Below are 22,173 nucleotides of genomic sequence, written 5' to 3' on the forward strand. Positions count from 1 at the left end.
CTGACTCTACTGGGTATGAGGTTCGATGCAGGCTTTGGCATTCTCCCCTCACCTGCACTGCCATTGTAGCCAAGTGCAACAAAGCCAGATCTTTTCATAGCTTATGATTTTCAAGCATTTTAACTGCTGTAAGCTGTATGAAAACAAACCGACTTCCCAGTCAACTCAAAACAGCATGTTACAGCGCAAAGTGAACCCACCTGAAAGAGGATTCAGCTGGTTCCTTCTTCATGACCTGAAGCAGTCTGGTCAACAACCCTCTTTTCCCATCACAGACAAGACTCCTAGAGCACGTGAAGAAATTACAGCATGAGTGGAAGGGCTGGCAAGCACTGTACCTTGTAGAACACTGAATCCAGTCGCTTCTCCAGAGCTTTTAATGATCAAAATCCCAGTATTAAATATACAGTACAAATATTAATTTTCATTAGTAGTTCTACCAGTGTAAGAGTTCTCCTCACTGCCTTTGGTAAACGTCTGCAATACCTGTAACATGACTTCCAAATAAATCCTAAAGAAAAACTATTCATTTTCTCTCAAAATTTTAATGATTTCAGAAATACCAATTCACAGCTTGAAGGAATTAAGAGATTAGAAAAAAACATATATCACATTTGAGCTTAGGAATGAAAGAAAACACACCTTTTTTGCTCAACAAATGTAAAGGAAGCTCTACATTCCATTTAGGAGGCAGAGCAGAGCATGGAAACCTAGATGCTACATGAGGTAGCCTTCTGTATGTACTAGTAAAAGTATAGAGGATGTAGAACTGCAATACTACTTGTATTAAATAGCACCTTCAGTGGAGTATCTACCTACAGTAAGCTCAGGCAGAAGCAATGCCTTGGCCTCCTCATGTATCAAGAAAAGCAACATGGAAACGAAGTGCTAAGGGTGGAAAAGAAACCAATTTTAGGCCAGAAACTGAGCAATGCTGCCTGTCTGGCTATACAAACCATCCTGCAGAGGCAGAGTAAGATGCTTCTAAGAGGCACTCTTCTACTCAAAAAACACCCCAGCATGGATATTCAGCAGATGCACAGAGGTTAATGGGTACATACTGTATCAGCACCTTTGCTGGGCAGTCAACAGCCAGCTGACAAAGCCTTTGTGGGAAGTGGTTTTCTTGCAGCATGACAGGCTGTTCTTACTAACATTCAAGAGAGATGAGAAACTTTGCAGGTTGGAAAAAGCTGCTCATACCCTTGATCTACTTCCTTTCAGTGTGCTTCTACCTGGGCAAATTTTTCCCCCTAAATACTTACTCTGTTTCGAACAAAGCCAGAAAGGTACCTGTGCTTAGAAGGAAAGGATCTGAGTAATACGGACACCATTTCTTCCCAATTAGGCACACTATTATGATAATAATTATAATCTAGAAATCCTCTTAGAGAATTCCCTTTTGATGCGAGGTAAATCTGCTCTGTGCAGACCAAGTCCCTGCTGATACCCTGGGAGTATTCTGACAACTAAAGTCTGCAACAATGTTTCACCTTGTGATGTTTGTACATCAGAATCATGTATTAAAGAGCTCATTAAATCAAAATAGTCAATCTAACAGATACTCGAATATAATACTAGAGATTCTGTAAGTGGTTTAACATGTTAATCTAATTTAGCTTATTCTAGTTATTAGCTGCTCTTAAAATACTCTGAGCAGACTCACTTAGATCTGTTTATGCAGACTGCAAATGGACATTGTGTGTGCACAGACTGCTCCTGAATCTCAAAACTAAGATTTATTAGTAGCAGCAATTAATGCATTAGAGGGATCCCAGTTTAATTTCCAAGTCTGTCTGCAATGCCTGTAGTGAGAAAGGCCAGACAAACAGGCAGACTTCGGACATCACAGTGAAGTCTGGGCCGTGCACTCAAAACCCCCATTTTAGGTTGCTTTTCTTTTTAAAGTGCTTTACTCTGAGCACAAGCACACTTTAGATTTGCTAATGACCATGAACATCATACAAACCTAGACACTCCCTGCTGAAACATGTCACTGAAATTAAAGCAAGTGAGGTGGACAGAAGGACCTCAAACGAAACAGGTGACATCAAACCTCCCATATACGTGCTTGCAAAACGCTAGAAGCTGCTGACCTAAACCCTCTATCCCTACTCACCTGTCTGTGTTGACAACTGCATCAACTTCAGGGATGTTGGCTTTATGGGAGATTGCACTCAGCTCATTAAGTTCTTGGCTGTTTAAAAGGAGATACTTGTTCCTAAAGCAAGACAGTTGGGGAGTAGGGGAGAAAAATATGATGAATTCTAGAGGCAGGCAAACATGCAATTCCATGAAGAGTAAAGCCACACGCCTGAGGGCTGCAGGACTAGGCAATCAGCTTTCACCTCTCCAGCTCTCCACAGCCATTCACACTCTACGCCCCTCCACCACAGCACACTCCCAAGCTAGGCCAACCAGCTGCTGTTTTATAAGCCTCCTCCAAAATTTGCCAAATGCAAGTTTCCACACTGACCAGCTTCGAGATGCTGGTTCTTTGCTGACCTGCTCAGGATGTTATGGTTTGGTTTGTGTATATTTGCTTCCAGATGGCACTCTTTTTCTAAAATCTCAGCACCATTTTGCTGAATTTCAGCAGACTTAAATAGAAAACTTTTTCACAGCTTCCTACAGTCTTTCTCTGCCATATAGTGACTATGCTCCTTATCAGTAATAAACCTCAATTAGAAAGCAGAAACTGCAAAAAAGTACTCAATCATCCTGGTATTTTATTACTCTGAGCAAATTGTTTAGTCTGGAAATATTTTAAAGCTTCATGAAATGTAGAAAACAAACCAGAATGGATATAAACCCACAGAATTTGCATTAAATGCTTTATTCAAATATTGAACTTTTCATAATGAAAACCAATTTATCTGTAAAATAAATTAAATGCAGAACAAGTCTGACAAAGTAGAAATGCAGTCCAAAGGCTCACTTTGACAGACTTCCTGCCCACTGTCAATGTGCTCCCTTAGAGCCCTCCTACTTCGAAGTGCTCAGAATCAGACAGCAAAGATTTATTTACAGGAAACCTAAGGGAGCATAGGATGCTGTGGTGAGCGTGAGGGTGTGCAAACACAACCTATTCATCAAAACATAGCAACTACACAGAGGATAAATTATTAGACCAGAAAGGTGATGGGGATGCCATCTTGCTTCAAACACTATCTTCCAGATTAGTGCCCACTGAGGCTTTCATGTGAAGCTTCCTTTGATCTGGATCAACAGGTTTCTGTAATGAAAATACAGCCTCTCTCTCCATGCAATAAACAGTTGTGCAAGTTTGGTTTATACACAATTTTACTGAAGTTAATATTAGTATGTAAGTACTTGCTTTTATCCTGTCCTCAGCTAACTCAGCTTATCTGTGATTTCACAGAAAGTCCATGTAACTATTTGTTTAAAAACCCTAACCAGATTCCACACATTCCACCTGCTCAAATGCTACAGCCAAAAGCTGTTTTTTGTTTAAAGAAGCCTGACATCTTTGTAGTAACCACTTAAGTAGGAACATCATCTAAAGAGATTTTATTGGAAAACCTGGAGTGACTCCTGGGCAAACAATGATGTCTTGCATGGAGGATTTATGATAGGTCAGCCTTTCCCTTATGTTTACAACATGTCCAGCAGCTCCCCATTCTTAAAGCTAATACTTCCCAATTGAAAAGGCTGATACTTTCAATATGCATATCTAACAATACAAGATAAAACCTACAGAAAAATATCACCCTGGCTGTAGATAAGGCCAGCTAGGCAAGAAGTGAAGGCATATACATAGTCAGTGCAATATGCCTCAAATGCAGATGTTTGTAAAGAATAGGAAACCATCTTGCAGGACTGAATTAGAGCAACAGGACATTGACAGAATGCAAGATGTGATTCTGCAAGTCAGAATAGAGCAACAAGTACCTCTGTACCAGCAGAGGTGGTGTGCTTCTTGCATGTAAAAGCATTAAAAAATAAATAAACAAAAAAAATCTGCATCACCCCTCAACTACTCCAGCAGACTCAAGCTTCATAAGTATGCCTTTTGAAGGCAAACAGAAGCTTTCTTCCTATTTCCAACCTAGATTCCCAATGGCTAGCTGACAGATAATTGTTCCCCTAACATTTCCCCATCCAGTTTAATCAGGTCTTCTCCATTGCTGGCATTTCGACAGCAATCGCATCTTCCCAGCCTTTTTACAAAGGCAAAAGAGTATTAACCTCTTCAGAGGTACGCTGTCTTTCACCCTGATCTTCCAACAGCCTTTGCTTCATGCTTGTTCCACTCTGAATTAAACCTGGACATGTCTCCACAGGGTACGTGAGCTCTTGCGAGAACACTGGCTCACTACCAACTCTCAGGGAGAAGACAGATAAACAGCATCATGAAAGCTGCCTCCTTATTTCTTCAGCCACAAAGTGTTAACCCATCACATAAATGTTTTGGTTCGTTTCAAAATGAAGCAAAATGGGCTATTTTTAATCATCGACAGACATACTAAGACATGCCCATTGGAGAGCATATCCTTAGCCTTTTCATAGCAGGAGCTGAAAGGCACTGAATCAAGTTTAAGGACAGTACAATGTTCCATTCACATGGAGCCTGCACCATGCCTAGGACACCTGCTGTAACTGCAACTGCAACCAGGCAAACAATCCCGCTGAGCCACAATCTACCACAGCTTTTCGTACTCACTCATGGTGATCACTAAAGCTCTGAAGAAGCCTCAAGAACTGTATCTTTAAAGTAATGTCCTGAAAAGAGACAAGAAAGGTCAAAAAATTTTGCTTTAGTATTTTTGGATATCATTAGTTACCAAGCTGACATGACACGGCTGAATTGAAAACCTATCCAAATCAAACCCCTCTGGACAGCAGAGCGAGGGACTTGCATAAATGGAGAAGGCTGCACTTTGCAGGCTTCCCAAAATAGAACGGAAGTGGAGACTGCCTCCAAGCCTATGCATGTAACGGTTAATAATTTCTTCTCACTGCAAAGGCAAAAAAGCTCATCACTGTATTGATCGATTTAGAATATCTAGGTTGGGGGGGGGGGAACAAAACAAAAAACCCAAAACAAAACAACCCAACCAACTCCCCCCCCCAACATAATTGTGATTCATTTTGTGTTCTGTGCCTCTCCTTGCTAGACCTGCTAGCTATAATTTCCTTAAGTTTTGGTCATCTTCTACCTTTGGCCTCCAGGGACCAGAGAATTTATCCCTTTCCCAGTTTCCAAACTATGAGAGAGGGGAGAGGCTAAATTGCTAGCAGGAGCCAAAGATAAAGACTTAAGTGTAAACAATAATTCACAACAAAATGAATGCTACTACATCTCAATTCATTTATTATACAAGCACCCAGTTACTTGATACAACTCCTCAGAATTATATGATAGGATAAAAAACCAATACAGAATTTAAAAAGTTACTCACTGGGCTACAATCACAATTTTGATTGTGTCCATGCAGAACAAGGGCTGATGCCGAATGCTTTCTCCAGATCAGTTTGTCAAACAAGTTATTGAGGCCAGGAATCAGTTTGAACTCTGCTATCATTTTATGAACCTGGAAAACAAGAGAAGTACATACTCATTTGCTGCAGCCTCAAATGCGGATGTAACGTAGTCTGGTAAACAGATGGGCACAATTACGTCATCCTCTGACAACAGAAAGAGTGAATTCTTTTATCAAACAGCATGGGTTTGTGTTAACATGCACACTAACCATGGTGTTATCATTAGAGTAGTTTCCATTTGATAGACATGGATAGAAAACAGACATTTTGGGAGAAGGCTGTTAGCCAGTGCTTCAGTTAACCACTGTGCCTCTGGAAGCAGCTTTGGACATCGGGAGATCACTTACAGATCAACACAAACTATCGATATAGTTTTTGTTCAAGTGACCTAGGCAGGAGTTCTGAGCAAAGCAGAGTCCAGCAGTAACACAACCCCACTGCCGTTCAAGCACTGCTCCTTCAGGTTAAGGGGAAGTTGAACTTCTTTAGAGAATGCTCAGAAGAGAAGAAAATGCCAAATTACCCAGGTTTATTTATCAGTCCACCTGCCAAGCTAGGACATGGTACATCATGACGTGTCTGAAACAGACTATAGAGTTACTCCTGTAAAAAAGCTAGTAATTTTGGTGTGAACAGCTGTTAAATACCTTCAGTCCAAGCTTTGATACTTTTGATGTAAGCAATTTGGAAGATGAGGAATAGGAGAAATACAAAGTGGGACTCGCATCAGCTGCAAGCCTATGACAAGCAGTATCCCTTGAGACGTGGTGCAAATGAAAACCACGCGTGATTGGGAAGACCAGCATGCTGTAAAAATTAAGTGCCCAAAGCAGTAATGGACATGTTTCTTAAAATCAAGTCACCTAAACAATAATCTAGGTTGTCCCCGAGATGCAGAATTATAACTAGCAATATTTCAAGCAGATCACTCCATTTTGTTCTATTTCCTCATATACCTGAATGAATCAAAAATATTTGAAGCCGATGCTATTTTACAGGTTTTCATTCTTATTCTTGTTCACAGCATAGCTGATGGCCTTTTGCATTCCTCTTGGTTGTAGCCACCAACTTTCCCATCTATATGGAAATCACATTCCTGCTGCTGGGCATCTCCAAGTATCACACCTGAGGAAGCATGCAGCTCCCTCCCACCTCACCCATACTACCCTGACAGATTGCAAAGCCTGGGGTCCTTTGGTGCTCGCTTACTTTAAAACGCTCTCAGACGCTTTGATCTAGTCACAAGCCTCCAACAAACACAGTTCTGAGGAATCTCACCAAACAAAGCACTCCCTGTAGCCCCTGTCCCTCAGTGGCCAGCATGGCACAAGCACAACAGGATGAAACCAAGCGTGCGAGCTGCCTGCAAGAGCCTCAGCCCCTCACTAAAGGAGGAGCGCTATGTTCGTTGTTTTAACTCGTGAATCTGCTTCTTTCCACACAGAGCATGATCTCCTTATTCCAAATGACTCACCTTTAATTTCAAATGTGTTCAGTTTACTTTTAGTTTGCTTAACTCTAAGTTCTCACCTGACAGATGGCTGCACGACAAAGCTCCTGAGTCACAGTCATTGCCTTTGGATCATGCTCTCTCCCAGGCCCCAAACTCATTACAACTACTCAGCCCGGGGATGCCATGACAATCCCTGCTCTATATCCATCCTTCAAACTCCTTTGGCTTTTTCCTGTTGCTGCCCAGCTCCACATGAATTGCTCTATTGCTTTCTCACTACTAAAACTATTATGAGCTTCTACTGCGTGCAGTTTGGCTCCCTATAGCAGGAGCAAGTAGAAGAGCTGATTGCCTTTCACCACAATACAGACATGCAAGACAGCCTAGAAAAATATATAAAGAGAGTAATTTAGGGTGTGACCATAATGAGAAGGAAGCAAAGGCACAGATCTGCAGTGAAACACCACTTATCCCCAAGGGTGTGATCATCCCCAACATGGCAGCAGGTAGGAGCCAGGTTGCTGCCAGCACAGTTGTCAACTTACGCAAGTTAGCCAGCAGTCAAGTTTAAACCAAAGATTTAGAGTAAACATTCAGCAACAGGTTGGGTTTGTTAGGAAGCTGCATGATGCTTCAAGCAAATGCCAGACCATTATGTTGATTATCATAGTGGACTGAAGCAGGTTTGTGATGCCCTTTAGAAATTCTATGCAAAATGATTCCCATATAAAACCAGTAAGACCTTTGGCTGCTCAGACTGGAAGACTGGTATCACAGATCCTGTGCTTTTATTCCCTCATAGAAAAAGAGACACCACCAAGCAGCTGAAATGCTTGTCAGTGAGACGCTGCCATTCCCTGCTTATTGGAGCTTTCCATGCAGAACAGCTCAGCTCTAGTTCGTAATCTGATTGCCTCTCAGGAAGGGGAATGGATTCACATCTGCCACACAAGTCTCTGAAAACTTTATGTAGATTAAGGAATGAAGGATATACCATGTGTTTCAAAGGCAGTGGATTTTTCAAAAAGAGCTGGCTTTGGACCAAAAGTATTTGGGATTGAAGTAACTCAAATCTTTCAAGAATTCAATTCCAGTCCCAAATCAGCCCTAGAGAAGAAGGGAACTGCATGCCAGCTTTACCCTTAGACAGTTTCCTCATTTGCATGGGGGCAGAAGTAGCAGAGGAAGAAAAGAGTTCTCCCAGAAAACTAAAAAAAAAAAAAAAAAGAAAAAAAGAAAAAAGTGAGCTTCAAAGCTAGCTATTTCAGTAGCATACTTTCTACCTTGTCACATTTGACAGTAACACACTAGAACTGACCAGGGAGGTAAGGAAGCCAGCACCTCCGGCTCCCTGAACAGGCAGCAGCAGGATGAGTGCAAGCTGCAAGTAGTTTCTGCAGTATCTATACAACTGCATTCTTGTGGTGAAATCAAGCAGGGATGAATTATCTGACTTGATACAATGGAAAAAAAAGTCCTCCTAACAGATCCATGTTCTGGTAGTTCCAGTTATGTCTTGGGCTTTTTTAAAATTTTATTTTATGCCCAATAGAAACAGTACTTCTAAAAGGAATGACAACAAGATTATGAGTTTCTTATGGTAGTGATTGTGGTTTCTGCAAGAATTGCTAGTTTCCTCTGGTTATTATTATACAGAATATTTATTTTTAATGCTGAGTATCCATTTGTAGGTTCTGAGTGAACAGGTTAGTTACATTCAGGACTGTACTACAAATGCACTTCTATTTTAAATTCAGATTAAGAGATTTAAGAGACTGCCTGTGGCGAGCATTTGAGACTCCTATACAGTGGGAGGTTACTAGCAAAGAACAAAATACTCAAGATAAATGTGCTTAAGCAACAGCCCCCCCAACACAGCTATTCTTGCCTAATACAACAGCCCTTCAACAATTCAGAAGAATTTGATCCTCCCAGTCTCTAGGGCAGCCGAATGCCCCTGCTGTTCCAAGCTGCTCTGCTGAACTGAGCAGACTGCCAACGTTGGAAACCTGTCAAAACTGTACCAACGGATTGCTTTTCTTTCCCCTTCACAATATGCTTTTGACCCGTTTAAATCAAACTACAGCCAAGGTACAGCAATTGGTTCTCTGTAAGCCTACGCGAGGCAGGGAACAGATTATTCATTTTGAAAGCAAGAAACGCAAAAGGAACAGATGATGGGATTTTTAGGCAGTGTCGAGTGCAGACAGCACTGAAGTATATTTTCCCAGCTGAGAGTTTTACAACACACTCACTCAGCCAAGACATGGGAACCTACTGCAAAAATCACCCATTCACAAATCACCCCAGAGGATATCCAGAAGTGAAAGCAGCCAAAGAAGGGGAAGGCCTGAAGGGGCTCCGTCCAAGCGGGTCACCAGTGCACCAGGAGGGGGAAGAACGCCTGGCTGCAGCTCCTGCAGCATCCAGGTACGTCCAAATGCTTCTTCACACACAGAGACAGGATGCCTCATCCAGGAGGCATCCTCCTGCAGCCATCTTGCACCAGAGCAGCAGCTCTGCAGAGGCTGACCACCACCCCCACACTGGTCAGCACAACTTGTGACAAGCCCTGCCCAGCGGCTCATTCTGGTTCTCAGCAATGAAACATTGCCTGTTTGTTTGTGCATCACTGCAATGATGGGATTTGCCCAGCTTTATGCCTTGAGCTTTGCCCTTCATGTTTCTGTGTCCGTGACCTAATTAACGAGCACTTAGGTTTAAAGAGATATCAACTTCTGCAAGCGTGACCGTTTACAAGTGCTCACCTGATTCCTTTGTCTCCCCATGAGCAGCACACAGAGAACATACAACACCTCCAGCTTATACATAATCTCGTGCATGATCTTCATGGACTGTGGAAGCTGTGTTCGTGTTGAGGTGTTGGCCAATCCACTTTCATCCGAAGACTCTGCACAAGATGGCAAAGATATGAGCCTGAGGCAGCTTCAACAGGAAAGGATTTGTTACAGTTATTACTGTTACACTGAAACACGGCAGGTGTAAGAGCAGCACGTTGAACCTTCTTCTCAACTAAAAATAGTGACATACAACAAATAGCCAATTTAAATTAAATACTACAGAAGAGAAAAAAAATATAGCTGGAACTTTAGAGGAGATAAAATTAGTTTTTTAAAAATAATTTAATTTTTCCATAATAACCTAAATGGCATCATCTACCTAAAATAAGTAAGGTCACCTATATGAATTAATAGACTACTGCACCAGAAAGGACATGGCGGAAAAGGTAATAAAAGTAGGGGTGAGATTATCAGAAGCAGTCTACTTTCATTTCATACCTCAGTACCAGTATACTTAGGCCACAGTTAAATAATTTTCATAGCCCTATCTAGAATTATACTGCTAAGGGCAGAAATAGGATATAACACACCACAATTGCAAGTGGAAAACAGGACAGAAATAATGAGTGACACATAGAAAGTAAATAAGGACATAGTGAAACTTGTAGGTTGCAGTTCAGAAAGGAGTTAGCTCTTTACACAATACATAACTAAGTGATGAACTGCCCTGCCACAGGACAGCGTGAATGCTTTTTGAACCCATGTGAAGAAACAGTAACTACGCAAACATACAAAGGAAGGAAACCATCAAAGGCTAAAAAGCATAGACACCACCTCTGACTCAGAAGTCCCTAAGCCACAAGCCGCTGGAGACTGAGACAGTATTCTGGGAAAGTACATCTAGGTTTGCTTGCTAACTGATGTTGTGGGTCAAGAGCTGTGACTGGACATGTTCCACTGCAGCAAAATTGCCTTGTGAATCCTGTTTCAAAATACCAAGTGTTCTCCAGTTTCCCCCAAGTTGGTGTGTGTAAAGGTATGTGCAAGATGCTGTTGGAGCATTCATATACTTCATTTTTTGTGTATTTTCAGAAGTTTTAATAATTGCTACAAAACTAGCAATTAATTGCTAAGAAGCTGGATAAGGAAGAAAGTTTTCCAAAGAAGCATAGAAACAAAGGTTTAGATATCAAAATTTTGGGATAATCCTCACTCCATTACCGAGTACTTTGAGTTCTACAAGACATACATTGCATTTTTGTAATATTGAAGGGTGAAGAAACAAACCAGGCGCTTGCTTCGAAGCATTTTCCTAAGGTTGTATTAACACTTCCATATACTCACCTGGAACAATTTTTTTTTTCCAATTAACTTATTTAATTTTGCTGGAAGTACCTTTCCTTTTTGAAGAAGGGACCACTTGCTTGGTATGAAGCATTTGGACCTAAAGCCATCAGCCTAAGTTTTAGAGCAAAATGCTGGTAAAGCAATTTACCTCAAATGCGTGTATTTTTGTCGCTCCGAGGAATATTAGCGCTGAGGATGTACAGCGTTACAGTGTTATCTAGGTGTGCTAAGGGCACAGTTTGCCTTAGGACATTTCCTTTTGCTAACTTCAGTTCATGGAAAAAAAATCAGTGCTACATGAGAACAAAACAGGAGCCACACCTAAACGCTGACATGTCCCTCTTTCATGCAAAGGGGAATCGACACCGGCTGAAAGGAAAAGCAACACATGGCAAACACTGAAGAAGGTTAAGATATGCATCAGCTAATGGTGGCTAGAGGAATGCAAGCCAGATACCTGTACTGCTCTGCTCTGCCTCTTCATTTGCCACTCTCATCAGTGCATCAAGTACCAGTGCATTGTCCAGCCAGGTGTACCATTCTTCCAACTCCTGGAGGAAGCTGGAAGTACCTGTTGTTTCAGACACCTTCCGTGTTGCCAGTTTGCACAATCGCTCAATGAAGCCTGGAATATTCAAAAGTGTAGCTGAAAAAGAAAAATAATTTTATTACAATTTAGGATCACCAACGCAACAGTCATCAAATCCTCTATACCACAATGTACCAAAGCATCTATATTAGTAATACAGAAGAGTACCCAGAAACAAATTCCATCTGGTTAAAAAGATCCAAAGATGGAAGAAGTCGGTGCACTCCCCTGTTGAAGACTGGAAGAGAGCATACATACCGCAGGCATAAACCAGTTTAACACTGATTGTGTTGGACTTACACTGGAAAAAAATTAGTTCTACCCTACTCTAACTGCTTGTTTCCGGCCAATTCCCTTTTGCTGGCACTGCTGTTTTCCAGTCCACAGTGAGTCAATATCAAGGAACTGATCTGGCTGAAAATTAAGCTGGCAGAAATAAAGCAGCAGCCCTTGGAAGGGGCAGCTCCACCTCCCCCTTCCTCTGCGCAATGCCACCTCCTTCATTTTACCTCCTGTGGTGTATGTCTCATAGCAAACTGAACTAGCTCACTTTAGTAGCTAGGCGGAAAGCTGTTGGCTTTTTAAGTACTAGTTTCCTAAGTTAGTTCATTATGGAGCAAAACAGATGGGGAACACATGACAGCAGCCCCAAGTTCGAGGGTTTTAATTGTTGTGGAAGTGCACCCTTAGAAATAGCAGTCCAAGGACAGAATTCGCTGCCCTGCAAAATGCTTGGGGGGCTTGGGGAGGTGCTAGGAGCTCCATTTCGTCCTAAAGGTTTCACAGAATAACTTAATTACAGGACCTGTTTCTTATAGATACATGGCTAAGTCTTCACTTTACTACACACTTGCAGATGAAGTAGAAAAGGACAAAGAATTTGGCCACGAACACCATGCAAAAGAGTTGCAAGATTCTGCCCGCTGGTACCATCTCTGAAAGAATAAGCTCCCTGATAAAGTTTTTAAAATGGAATATGCTTTACAGTCTTAGATACAGTCTCTAATTGTGCAAACAAAAAATTATTAGTTAAACATTTGCTTGGCTAAGTTCAGCTCTGCAGGATCCAAGCTTATTCAGCTCAACTAAATTAAATTAAACTTTGTACCCACACCTACACATATGTCCACTGCTCTTTACAAGCAAGCTCTGGCAATCACAGGGCAGAAGACTATACACCCCCCTTTAAAGTTTCTCAGTTTCTGTCTGCTGGATTATGCTATCCGTCTCTCACTGCATGCTGTAGAGGTGGCAGTGCTTACAAATGGAGCTTTATTGTTCATGACTAACATAAAATGTTAGAAGATGGGAGAACCAGCTCCAAAACCCCTTTTTGCACTTCCCAACGTTATTTGGCATAGGCCTATGCAAACATCTGTTTCAGAAGTCCAAAAGCTTTCCAGCATAGTAAGAGCTGAAAACAGCAGATCCTACATTTGAGGGTACTTTAAATTAAATCTCTTAAATTCATACTCATCCTTCCAGGCAAGACTTCTGCATCTGAGAAGTACTCAGCAAAATAAGGAAACCTGCACTCTGCCCAAAGTTAAAGTTGAGATTAGACCCACAGATTTCCAAGACTGGTGTGGTAAGCGTGGGCAACGTTATTAAACACACTTTCCTTGTTGATAAAGACAGACATCCTGCTCAGGACAATGTCAGATAAAAATCAGAGAAGGAACTTCTCCAACAGCAACCAGGCTGCATGCAGTTTTAGTTCAGGAATTCTTATTTTAAGAAGGACACGGAATTACTGAGAGTAGCTGAAGGAAGGCCATGGAAGTGACTGAGGGACAGAAAACAAACCCAATTATTTTAAGCCACTCAGTTCATCAGAGAGGACTGAAATGACAGACATTTACTCACCTAATTACCAACAACATATGAAACTGAAAGATACAAAGTAAGTTTCATTAACAGAAAAGATTGTTTCCAGGAAACTGCTTGAGGAAAGTGTATAAGGAAAAATGCTTTGTAAGACAGAATGCTTATAGTATCCTCTAGAAACATAGGCCACAGATGTGACATTGAGAAGAGGGAAACTTTACACACTGTTGAGATTCTTCTGTGTTTGTTCACATTGTAACAATTACCTTGATTAATTTCAGCTCGAGAAGGACCCAAGTTTTTTTTCTGCTGGGCATTTTTGGCAAGAAGCGTGTGCTTGTCATCACTGCCTGTGTCAAGTTCAGAAATTGTGACGGCAAGGATCCTGCAAAAGTTTGCAAGCTGCTGCTGATCAAAACTGGACACAAGGCTTGCAAGGTTGGGAATATCATCCAGTTGTATCATTTCCTGGAGGAGGCAACATCAGAGTGAGTCACACATGATATTAAATAGACACAGCCAGAAGGCTTCAGCTACAGCTCTTCCCTGGTGAGATCTGGGTGTTATTTCAATGTTAGTAGAAGAGAAGCTAACAGGCAGCGAAAAGTGAAGAGCCTGAAAAAAACCTGGAATTTACAACCGGCGTCACTTATGTTTATCAGCTCCAGAAGTATAGATATCCATCTTTTAAAGACTAAGTATTGAAGTCAAATTTTGGGGGCTTTTTTTTTTTTTTTAAAAAAACCCCCCTAATTTAACAGAAAAATTGCATTTAGGTATTACAAAGCTTCACTCTTCCTACTTCTCTCTGTATTCTCTTTGAAGCTCACACATAAGAACTGAGGAAAAAAATCTAGGCGTCAGTCTTTTTTATCAAAAGATATTAAAAATATGTTGAAAACAGTTTTCAGAAAAAAAACCATTTATGTTCAAATAAACTAAGCTTGTTTCCTATCTCAGGAAGTACATCATCCTCAACTTTAAAAAAACCCCAAACAAACAGTAACAAGTTCCAGAATCCTGACCCTCTCCACAAAATGTACATAGACACATTTCATTCAGGGTTTTCCCAGGGTTACACCTCTAATATATTATTTGTATCACATCAGGGCACTAGGCTGTAATGATGCTGGCAAGCAAGTTCAAAAACCTAGTTTGTGCAGAAGACCTAAGTGCCCTGTTCCCCCAGCCTACAACTTCTCAGAGAGGTGACAAACCCCAAGGTAAGAGAGAAGCATGGGAAGCCTTCCAGATGTCAGGAAGCCTACCAAAATATCTGAAGCGTAATCAGAAGGCAAGGATGAAAAATGAACTTATACAAGGTTCATTTTCTTTATTTGAAATACTGGTTGTACTTTAATGACAGCTAGGCACTCGCCCCCCACCACGCTCTGCAAGCTATGCAAAAGCATTACAAGTACAGTACCACATGCATAATTAGGCTTCTGTATGAAATGTGATTGAAGTTAATGATCACTGTAAACAGTCAGGTTTCAAATCAGCTACAAGAAGCAAGAATGCTAGCTTAGAGAATTATCTTCAGCAACCCTTCAAAGAAACAGCTGTCCTTCCTCTACTGGCCTGAAAAGCCACACAAATAAAATTAACAAACCAGTAACTAACCTTTTTAACTCCCAGGATATCTTCAATGAGTGTTGCAGTTTGTAGGAATGTCTTTTTGTTTGTCATCAGTGTAAACAGGAACAACACAAAGTCATTTCTTTCTGCCAATCGCCTTGTGACTCCTTCCGTCTAGAAAGCAACAAGAAGCACACACAGACCCAGAGTCAGAGCCCACCTTGACAAGTCACATGTTACAGGCACATGCAGGACAGTTTTAGAGATGTGTTATTGAATCAGCTATTCCTGAAACCAGGAAACATTGTGTTTATGGTGACCAAAACTAGCTCCAGTCCTTGTCTGAAGTTTGGAAAAACACTTGCAAAAACTACAGGCTCCAGGATGTGAGGCTTCATCTCAAGGCAGTTATTTACTTGCCTGAATCAAAAGTAAACACTGCATGCCTGGAAATATGTCAGAGAGGCTTGTCTCTGTTTTCCCATACAAATTGTAACCAGCTCCATTTTATGGCATGTAAATGTAGTCCCCAGATTCCTCCCAAGCTGTTAGCATTGCTCTCAGCTGGGCAGAGTCTGAGCAACCAGAATCAAGCATTGGCCTTAATGAACTCAGTGATGAACCCAGAAGTCATGCTAAAGCATGAAATCAGGTTCATCATGGAGTTCATTAAGGCCAGCTTTCATGCTCTGATCATTAAAGACACCTTTCATGCTTTGATCTCTGCTGAGAGCATGGCCAGTCTTTTCTGGAATTAAACGTAACTTAAAACTACATCCTTACTGCTTGCAAAGCTGTCTGTTGTACATGACTGACATATTACCAGTGCTCAGAGAACTAGACTAGCTCAGATACTTCCTGAATATTTACACATAAGCATAAGAACAGTTAATACTGCACACACATTTCAGTGATCCTGAACACTTCTCATTCAAGAGAGAGCAGTAATACTGACGTGAATTAAAACAGCAGCTAGTCTATAAATTGCAAACTTGTTTCTTAGCATATTACGCTATTCACAGTTTGCAAAAGTTGCACTACCTGTAGTTAAAAAAACCCAAGCAAACAAAACACGTAAGTCAAGAAAAAAGTGTTCCCTCTCTTCCCCATCCCATGTGTACACAGAAACTTAGTAGTGAGAACATGATCTATTAAGGCTCAAACTCTCAAGATTAGGTTGATGTCTTTGGAAGAGGTCCAAGCCAGTAACTGCATTGTTTAAAATCTTTGTTAAACAATGCTCCCTAGGTTATGACATAATAAAATGTGTGATTAAGTAAACAATCCTGAGGATGTTCCCTGCATGCATAATCTGAGGCATGAACTTTTAGCTTCAGAATTTTAATAGCAAGGTATTTCAACAGGCCTTTAACCTAGCGTCTTCCTTAGCACTGATCTACCATCAACTGAACTGAACATTCAGCACATGAAGGAGGTGCAGGGTCAAGGTTAAAACACTTTGCCATCACCGTTACTGAACACAACTAGCTGTAGCTCAGGTTAGCAGGTACCCATTTCCAGTTTCAAATTTTAGGTTTGAATACAACAAAGGCTGACATGGCTTTCCTATGGAAACACAGATACAGAAAGATCCAAACAAGAGGATTTAAACTTGACAATGTGGCTAAGAAAACAGAAATTATTTGAGTAACATATCAAAATATAGGGTGGCCCTATATTTAACTGAAGGAATTTTAATGAAAAGTTTCAGAGTAAGTTTAAATTATGCTTAAAAAAGTCTGTATGTTGTCTTGTCAAGTGGCAAATGTAAAACATGACCAGCAGAAGAACACTTTTCCACAGCAGTTGTACTTACACATATACACGTGTTGTACAGTATGCTTAAACAGTCCTTGATGAGGTCATCGCTTACTGCAAAGGAGAAAACAGACATTCACTAGCTATACGTTGCCAAGGAACACTAATGTCCACAGCAGTGACATGAATAGCTGTAAAATGGGTGAGAATTTCAGGCTAACTACTAGCTCAGATCATATGTGCAAATGCCTTGGAGGACAGAAACCAGAGGAAGAAACGCTCTATACCTGACCTGCTCACACGCTTCCTTCCAAAACTACTATCAGCACTGCCTAGGAACACAGAGAGAGATGTACTTGTGGTCTAGCACACTTCTTAGTCACACACAAAAGAAAATTATAGGGGTGTAAACAGTATTTTAGGAAAAATATCATAGATCAGCTCAAGATTTGTCAATATGAGAAACCATTGAGACACATATTAGCTCCAGTTATTAAGCACGGGGCAGGGGGGGAAACAACAGTTCATGCAGTTTTCTCCAAGCAGCATCAGGAATTCATAGAAAAGCTTTCAATCTGATTTAGCCCAGCATTTTAATATCTAAAATATGTTCTCATACAACAGCTGTTGTATGTTGTATGTTCTCATACAACAGCTGACTCTAGCTCAAGTTCAAGTTACTTCACCTTTAAAGTTCCCTGGCTTACAGGCGTGGGGTGTACCACGACATTTCCTTTCCTCAGAAGGGTTCAGGGAACCAGCAGAATCACAGACAGGAGAAATGAAAACACTGAACTAAAGCTGCTCCAGCAGGAAAGTTGCACTGAAGCTACTGTGCCCCATTGACAAATCCTTATAGCAATTTGGAAATTAGTAGTCACTATGACTAGGTCAGGAAAACAGCATACTTTTCATATCTCACAGTCTCTGTAACTCCTATTACATAAACAATGTTTTGTGGCTTATTAATAATAATTGTTAACTGTAGCTATAGCCACAGTAACAATAAAAGTTTCCAGTGATTGCAGATTTACTGCATTGAGAGAAGTATGTTATGCCGAGTGCATGAATACCCCTGAGCTGTGCTTTACAACAGGTGACTATCCTGAATCCCATCATGAATCAGTACTACAGAGAACAAAGAAACCAATGATTCATTTAGGAACAGGAAATTGCCAGTATGGAAAAAGAATAATAGAAAAATAGAATAATTTCTGGCTGAATAAGAACACAAGGTAAGAATGAAAAAAACAATAAAACACCTATTTACTTACTTTTCTGTTTCTTTTTCTGTGTAATAAGAGTTGGTCTCATGAGAATTTCTACTAAAAGCTGTAAGAACAAGACAAAGAATTAAGGGAATAATCATTGGGATACAAATAACCAATTAATTTGTCAGTGACAAATACAAACTTAGTCCTGTCTCTGCTGAAGTCACAGAGGTGAATAATGGAAGCTCTACAATCAAAACCCCACTGGTATCAAAATCACATTGACAAAAAATAGTTGTATTTACCTTGAAGAAATAATAACAGTTGTATAAAACAGTCTCACACTAGCAAGTTTTAAAGAATTTTGAGTCTGCAAAGAATGTAATTTCACATGCATCCATATAACATCAAGGATGGCTATCACACATCTCCCAAAAGAATGAATCTTTAGCAGTAATCTGCAAAGAGATGCAGATTTTGCAAAGGCTCTCCCTAAATCTTCCTGAGCTTTAAAATATATTTCAGGTCCAGACGTAACACAACTTAGTTACTCCAGATTTTAATGTGATTTAAATCAACAAAGAGCAAGCCACTGCTTGTGTACATGCACCTTATATGTATACTTACATATACATTTACAGATATGTGAAGTGTTGTCTCATTTCTATTTCAGGAATGTAACAGTCAGCTTTCCAAGACTAGGACTATGGTTCCGATAGATGTAGAACTGATCTTTAGTTGTTCTAGCCTATACCACTTGTTAATTTTAAAATATTTTTAAAAATAGCAGTTTGTTTAAAAATGAGTTAGCCACTAGAAGGAACTGATGACTTCTGCAGGAAGTATTGCAAAAAGCCCCTAGTTTTAAAATTCAGTTTAAAATTGCTAAGAGCAATGTAGGCATCACCCAGTCAAGTCACGCCAACTGGCAATATACTTACGTTTTACAACTTGCTCTATTTGTCCCAACTTTACCCTTCTTTTAATGAACTACCTACCAGACACAGAGGAAAACATCTGATAGCACTGGAAGCACTGCCCACATTTTAAGCACTGACAAATAAATAAATAGGCAACTTTAAAGAGGAATATACATTTTCCAGCAATATTTGTAATAGTAGCTGTAGCATCAGTAGGGTAGAGAAAAATGACTGCAGCAGTAATGTAGTGCTTATATTAATGGCTTACGTTTTAGGAGAAGAATTTACACCTCAAAGCTCGGTACCCAAGATAAGCATCCAAAGATAACCCTATGCACTTGGGATGCAGGCTACCTGCTCTTCTCCTGGGAAAGAACACCTACTGCAACAAGTCTGTCTTTTAAGGGTGGCTGCAGTCATGATCGCTCCTGCCTTGCCACAGAGTGGACCTTTTCAGCTAGTATTTATTTTTCCTGGTCAATACTATAACCCACCATGTATTTATCACCTTATTCTTGCAGAACTGGTATGCTCCTCACATACACTCCAGGGACTGGACTGCAGTGGTGTGAGACACTCCTTGGAGAGGGCTTTCTTCAGCCATCCTACTGAAACTGCAACAGTATGCAGCAAGAAGCACAAGAGTCCAATGGCAGAAAGAGAGTAGGTAAGAGGGTGCCTCACCAGAGGCAGAAGGAGCAGAAAGGGAGTTATGAGATCTTATTTCTTGGAATGGGGTTGCATTCAGGTCCAAGGTCCACGAGGCTTGTGTATCAGTTCATGTGTTTGTACTCTCAGGTAACATTTTACATGTATTCATATAAAGGGAGGAGACACATATGTGCTTTTGTTCTTCCTTGATGTAAAGGCTGTCAGAATCCAAAAATATTTTAAGGAATATACTATAACATATTATAGCATACAGAGTACACTGCAAATTTAGTGTCCTTCAAAGTTACTTATGCTTCACAGTTCAAAATACTGCAATACAGAATCAGCACATGGCATACACAGAACTGGCAGATAAGACTACTTCCCTTTCAAGTCCTAAGATTTTTCAAAAACACACTGCACTGGCTTCTACCACTGCCTTTAACCAGATTAAACCCACTTGTATCAGCCAAATCTCTGGCCATAGTACCAGGTAATTACAGTGTATCTGATATTTACCATCTCCAGCCCAAGGAAAAAAAAACCCAACACACACACTTATTTAAATACAAAACATAAAGCCATTTTCTGTGCTTTCTTACGTTAAAAGCACTTCTACAGGAAGTATCACTATTTCCTTTTAAAAACAAGGGAAATTTTGAACTTTTTCATACAATGTTCTAAATTGCTTGGGTAGCTGAAGACTTTTGTCCTCAGGTGACAGGATACCAGCAATTAAACCAGTGCTAATTTCAAAACAACATAACCCAAATACAAGTTTTACTTAAGTAAAAGCATGCTAAGTGTAACAAGAGAGAAGTAGCAAAGACACTGTTTAGTTAGACCAAATAAAAAAAAAAAGGGGGGAGGGGGAGGAGGAGAAAGCGTCAATTAGTTCACTGGAAAATACAAATCATACATTTCTAATGAAAGCTAACATCCCAGAGCCTGTCACCGTAAAATTGAGCAAACTTGGGTATTTGTGTAATGTAGAATTAAAACAAATAAACAAAAAGATACATTGCCAGAATGTCTACAGAAACCTTGCAGTACTGTTTAAAAAACTTTTCCATAGATGAAGCAGTCCGCATTGCATGCCAGCAATAAACATAGACAACCTGGCTAAGAGCATCCTAGCACGCTTAAAAAAAAGCCACATATCCTTCAGTGGTAAGTGAAATTCTCAGTGCTCTAGTACCAACTGTAGTATTTAATCTCACAACTAGAAATCATTTGAAAACTCTTTTCATCGAGAACCTAGAGGTCTCACCTTTTTTAAGTTAAAAACCTGAAGAAACAGCCAGGTCTTCTCTATCATGTAAGAAAAAGCACCTCACTTTTGATGATGTAGTACCTCGTAAAATACACCCTTTTCACATTTTGATTAACAGAAACAGGCACAATTCTAATGCTTAATATCAAATTGGTAAAGTCATTCTGTAGCTTGCATTTAGAAGCTTCAAAGGTCTCAAAGACCTCACTTAAGTATTTCGCAATGGTATTACTACCATGCAGAAATCTTTTGATATAGTTGAAAAAACACACTTACATCGACTCCTCCAAATAAGTCAAATGTGTATGTATTTGGGAAAGTGGACTCCTGCGCCGCTTTTCTATCTTCTGTAACAAATGCCATGGCTTCCATTGAAAGAAGTGGAGAAATTTCCTGCATGCGGGGAGGGGGGGGAGGGGGGAAGAAAGGTTCAAAAATAAAACTGTTCATCAGTATAAACACAACTGACTATCTGTGTAATCTACTGACTAATTAATTACATGCATTCCCAGCTCTTATCTACCAGCCAATTCCCAGATATTATCATGCAAACAGTTTCAAAAATTAAGTTAGAATACGATCACAGTAGACTTTAAAGAAAGTAACAATAAAATAACCCCTAGCTTTCAGGAAGAAAAGTGTAGACAGTACCTTTAAGATGCTTTGGCACTGGGAGAAATCGCTGTTTGGGTGGCTATGTTCATACAGCTTTTGCAAAAGTAAGGGAATCCCATTCCATTTTGCTTGTTTATCTCTCTCCTTTAACAAGGCCTCTGTGATCTGCAACAAAGGAAGAATGCAATTCCCATGTGTCCAACGCTTCACAACCAGGAAAACAACCTTATCACCTCCCCAAAGTATCAGTATCACAATATCACAGAAAAATAGTTTATTGTAGAGAGTACCATTGCAAAATCCAGTACCTCTTTCCATGCAGCAATTTATCCAGGACTGGTAGCTGCAGAATTTTACAGATGGTCAAAGTATCTTAAGCAGGACAGGGCTTAAAGCAGATGTTATCATTTAGAGTACTTAATCTCATTCCATATTTTTATATTGATCAAATACTTTTAAATGGAAACACATTAGTCTCTAAATAATTGCATTAGTAGAACTCCAACTGACAGGTCACTGAAGGAGGAAATGGTTCCCTTGACACTCTCAAAAACTACACTAGTCTAAGGCAGACAGAACACTGAAGATGGCAAGGCTTCATTACTCGTCACATTCAGCTCGCAATGAGTATTTCCTCAGCCAAGT

The 22,173-nt window shown here is 40.3% G+C and overlaps 1 protein-coding gene across 2 annotated transcripts in view; it reads right to left on the bottom strand.

Moving 5' to 3' along the window:
* The window catches only part of TRPC4AP (transient receptor potential cation channel subfamily C member 4 associated protein), a 39,520-nt gene that overhangs the window by 7,747 nt on the left and 9,600 nt on the right, over positions 1–22,173 (bottom strand). Inside the window, exons 2-13 of one of the 2 annotated variants that reach the window (XM_072878940.1) lie at positions 21,565–21,693; positions 21,190–21,306; positions 18,133–18,190; positions 16,917–16,972; positions 15,146–15,274; positions 13,789–13,990; positions 11,564–11,752; positions 9,727–9,869; positions 5,424–5,555; positions 4,685–4,743; positions 2,120–2,221; positions 201–284 (exon numbers count right to left, since the gene is read on the bottom strand). In XM_072878940.1, the coding sequence (XP_072735041.1) occupies positions 201–284; positions 2,120–2,221; positions 4,685–4,743; positions 5,424–5,555; positions 9,727–9,869; positions 11,564–11,752; positions 13,789–13,990; positions 15,146–15,274; positions 16,917–16,972; positions 18,133–18,190; positions 21,190–21,306; positions 21,565–21,693 (1,400 nt within the window). Of the gene's footprint in view, positions 1–200; positions 285–2,119; positions 2,222–4,684; positions 4,744–5,423; positions 5,556–9,726; positions 9,870–11,563; positions 11,753–13,788; positions 13,991–15,145; positions 15,275–16,916; positions 16,973–18,132; positions 18,191–19,497; positions 19,859–21,189; positions 21,307–21,564; positions 21,694–22,173 lie in introns of those variants that run through there. The other variant, XM_072878941.1, reaches the window with a different exon arrangement.

This window comes from Ciconia boyciana, chromosome 14, assembly GCF_034638445.1.
Source record: "Ciconia boyciana chromosome 14, ASM3463844v1, whole genome shotgun sequence".
Lineage (NCBI taxonomy): Eukaryota > Metazoa > Chordata > Aves > Ciconiiformes > Ciconiidae > Ciconia > Ciconia boyciana.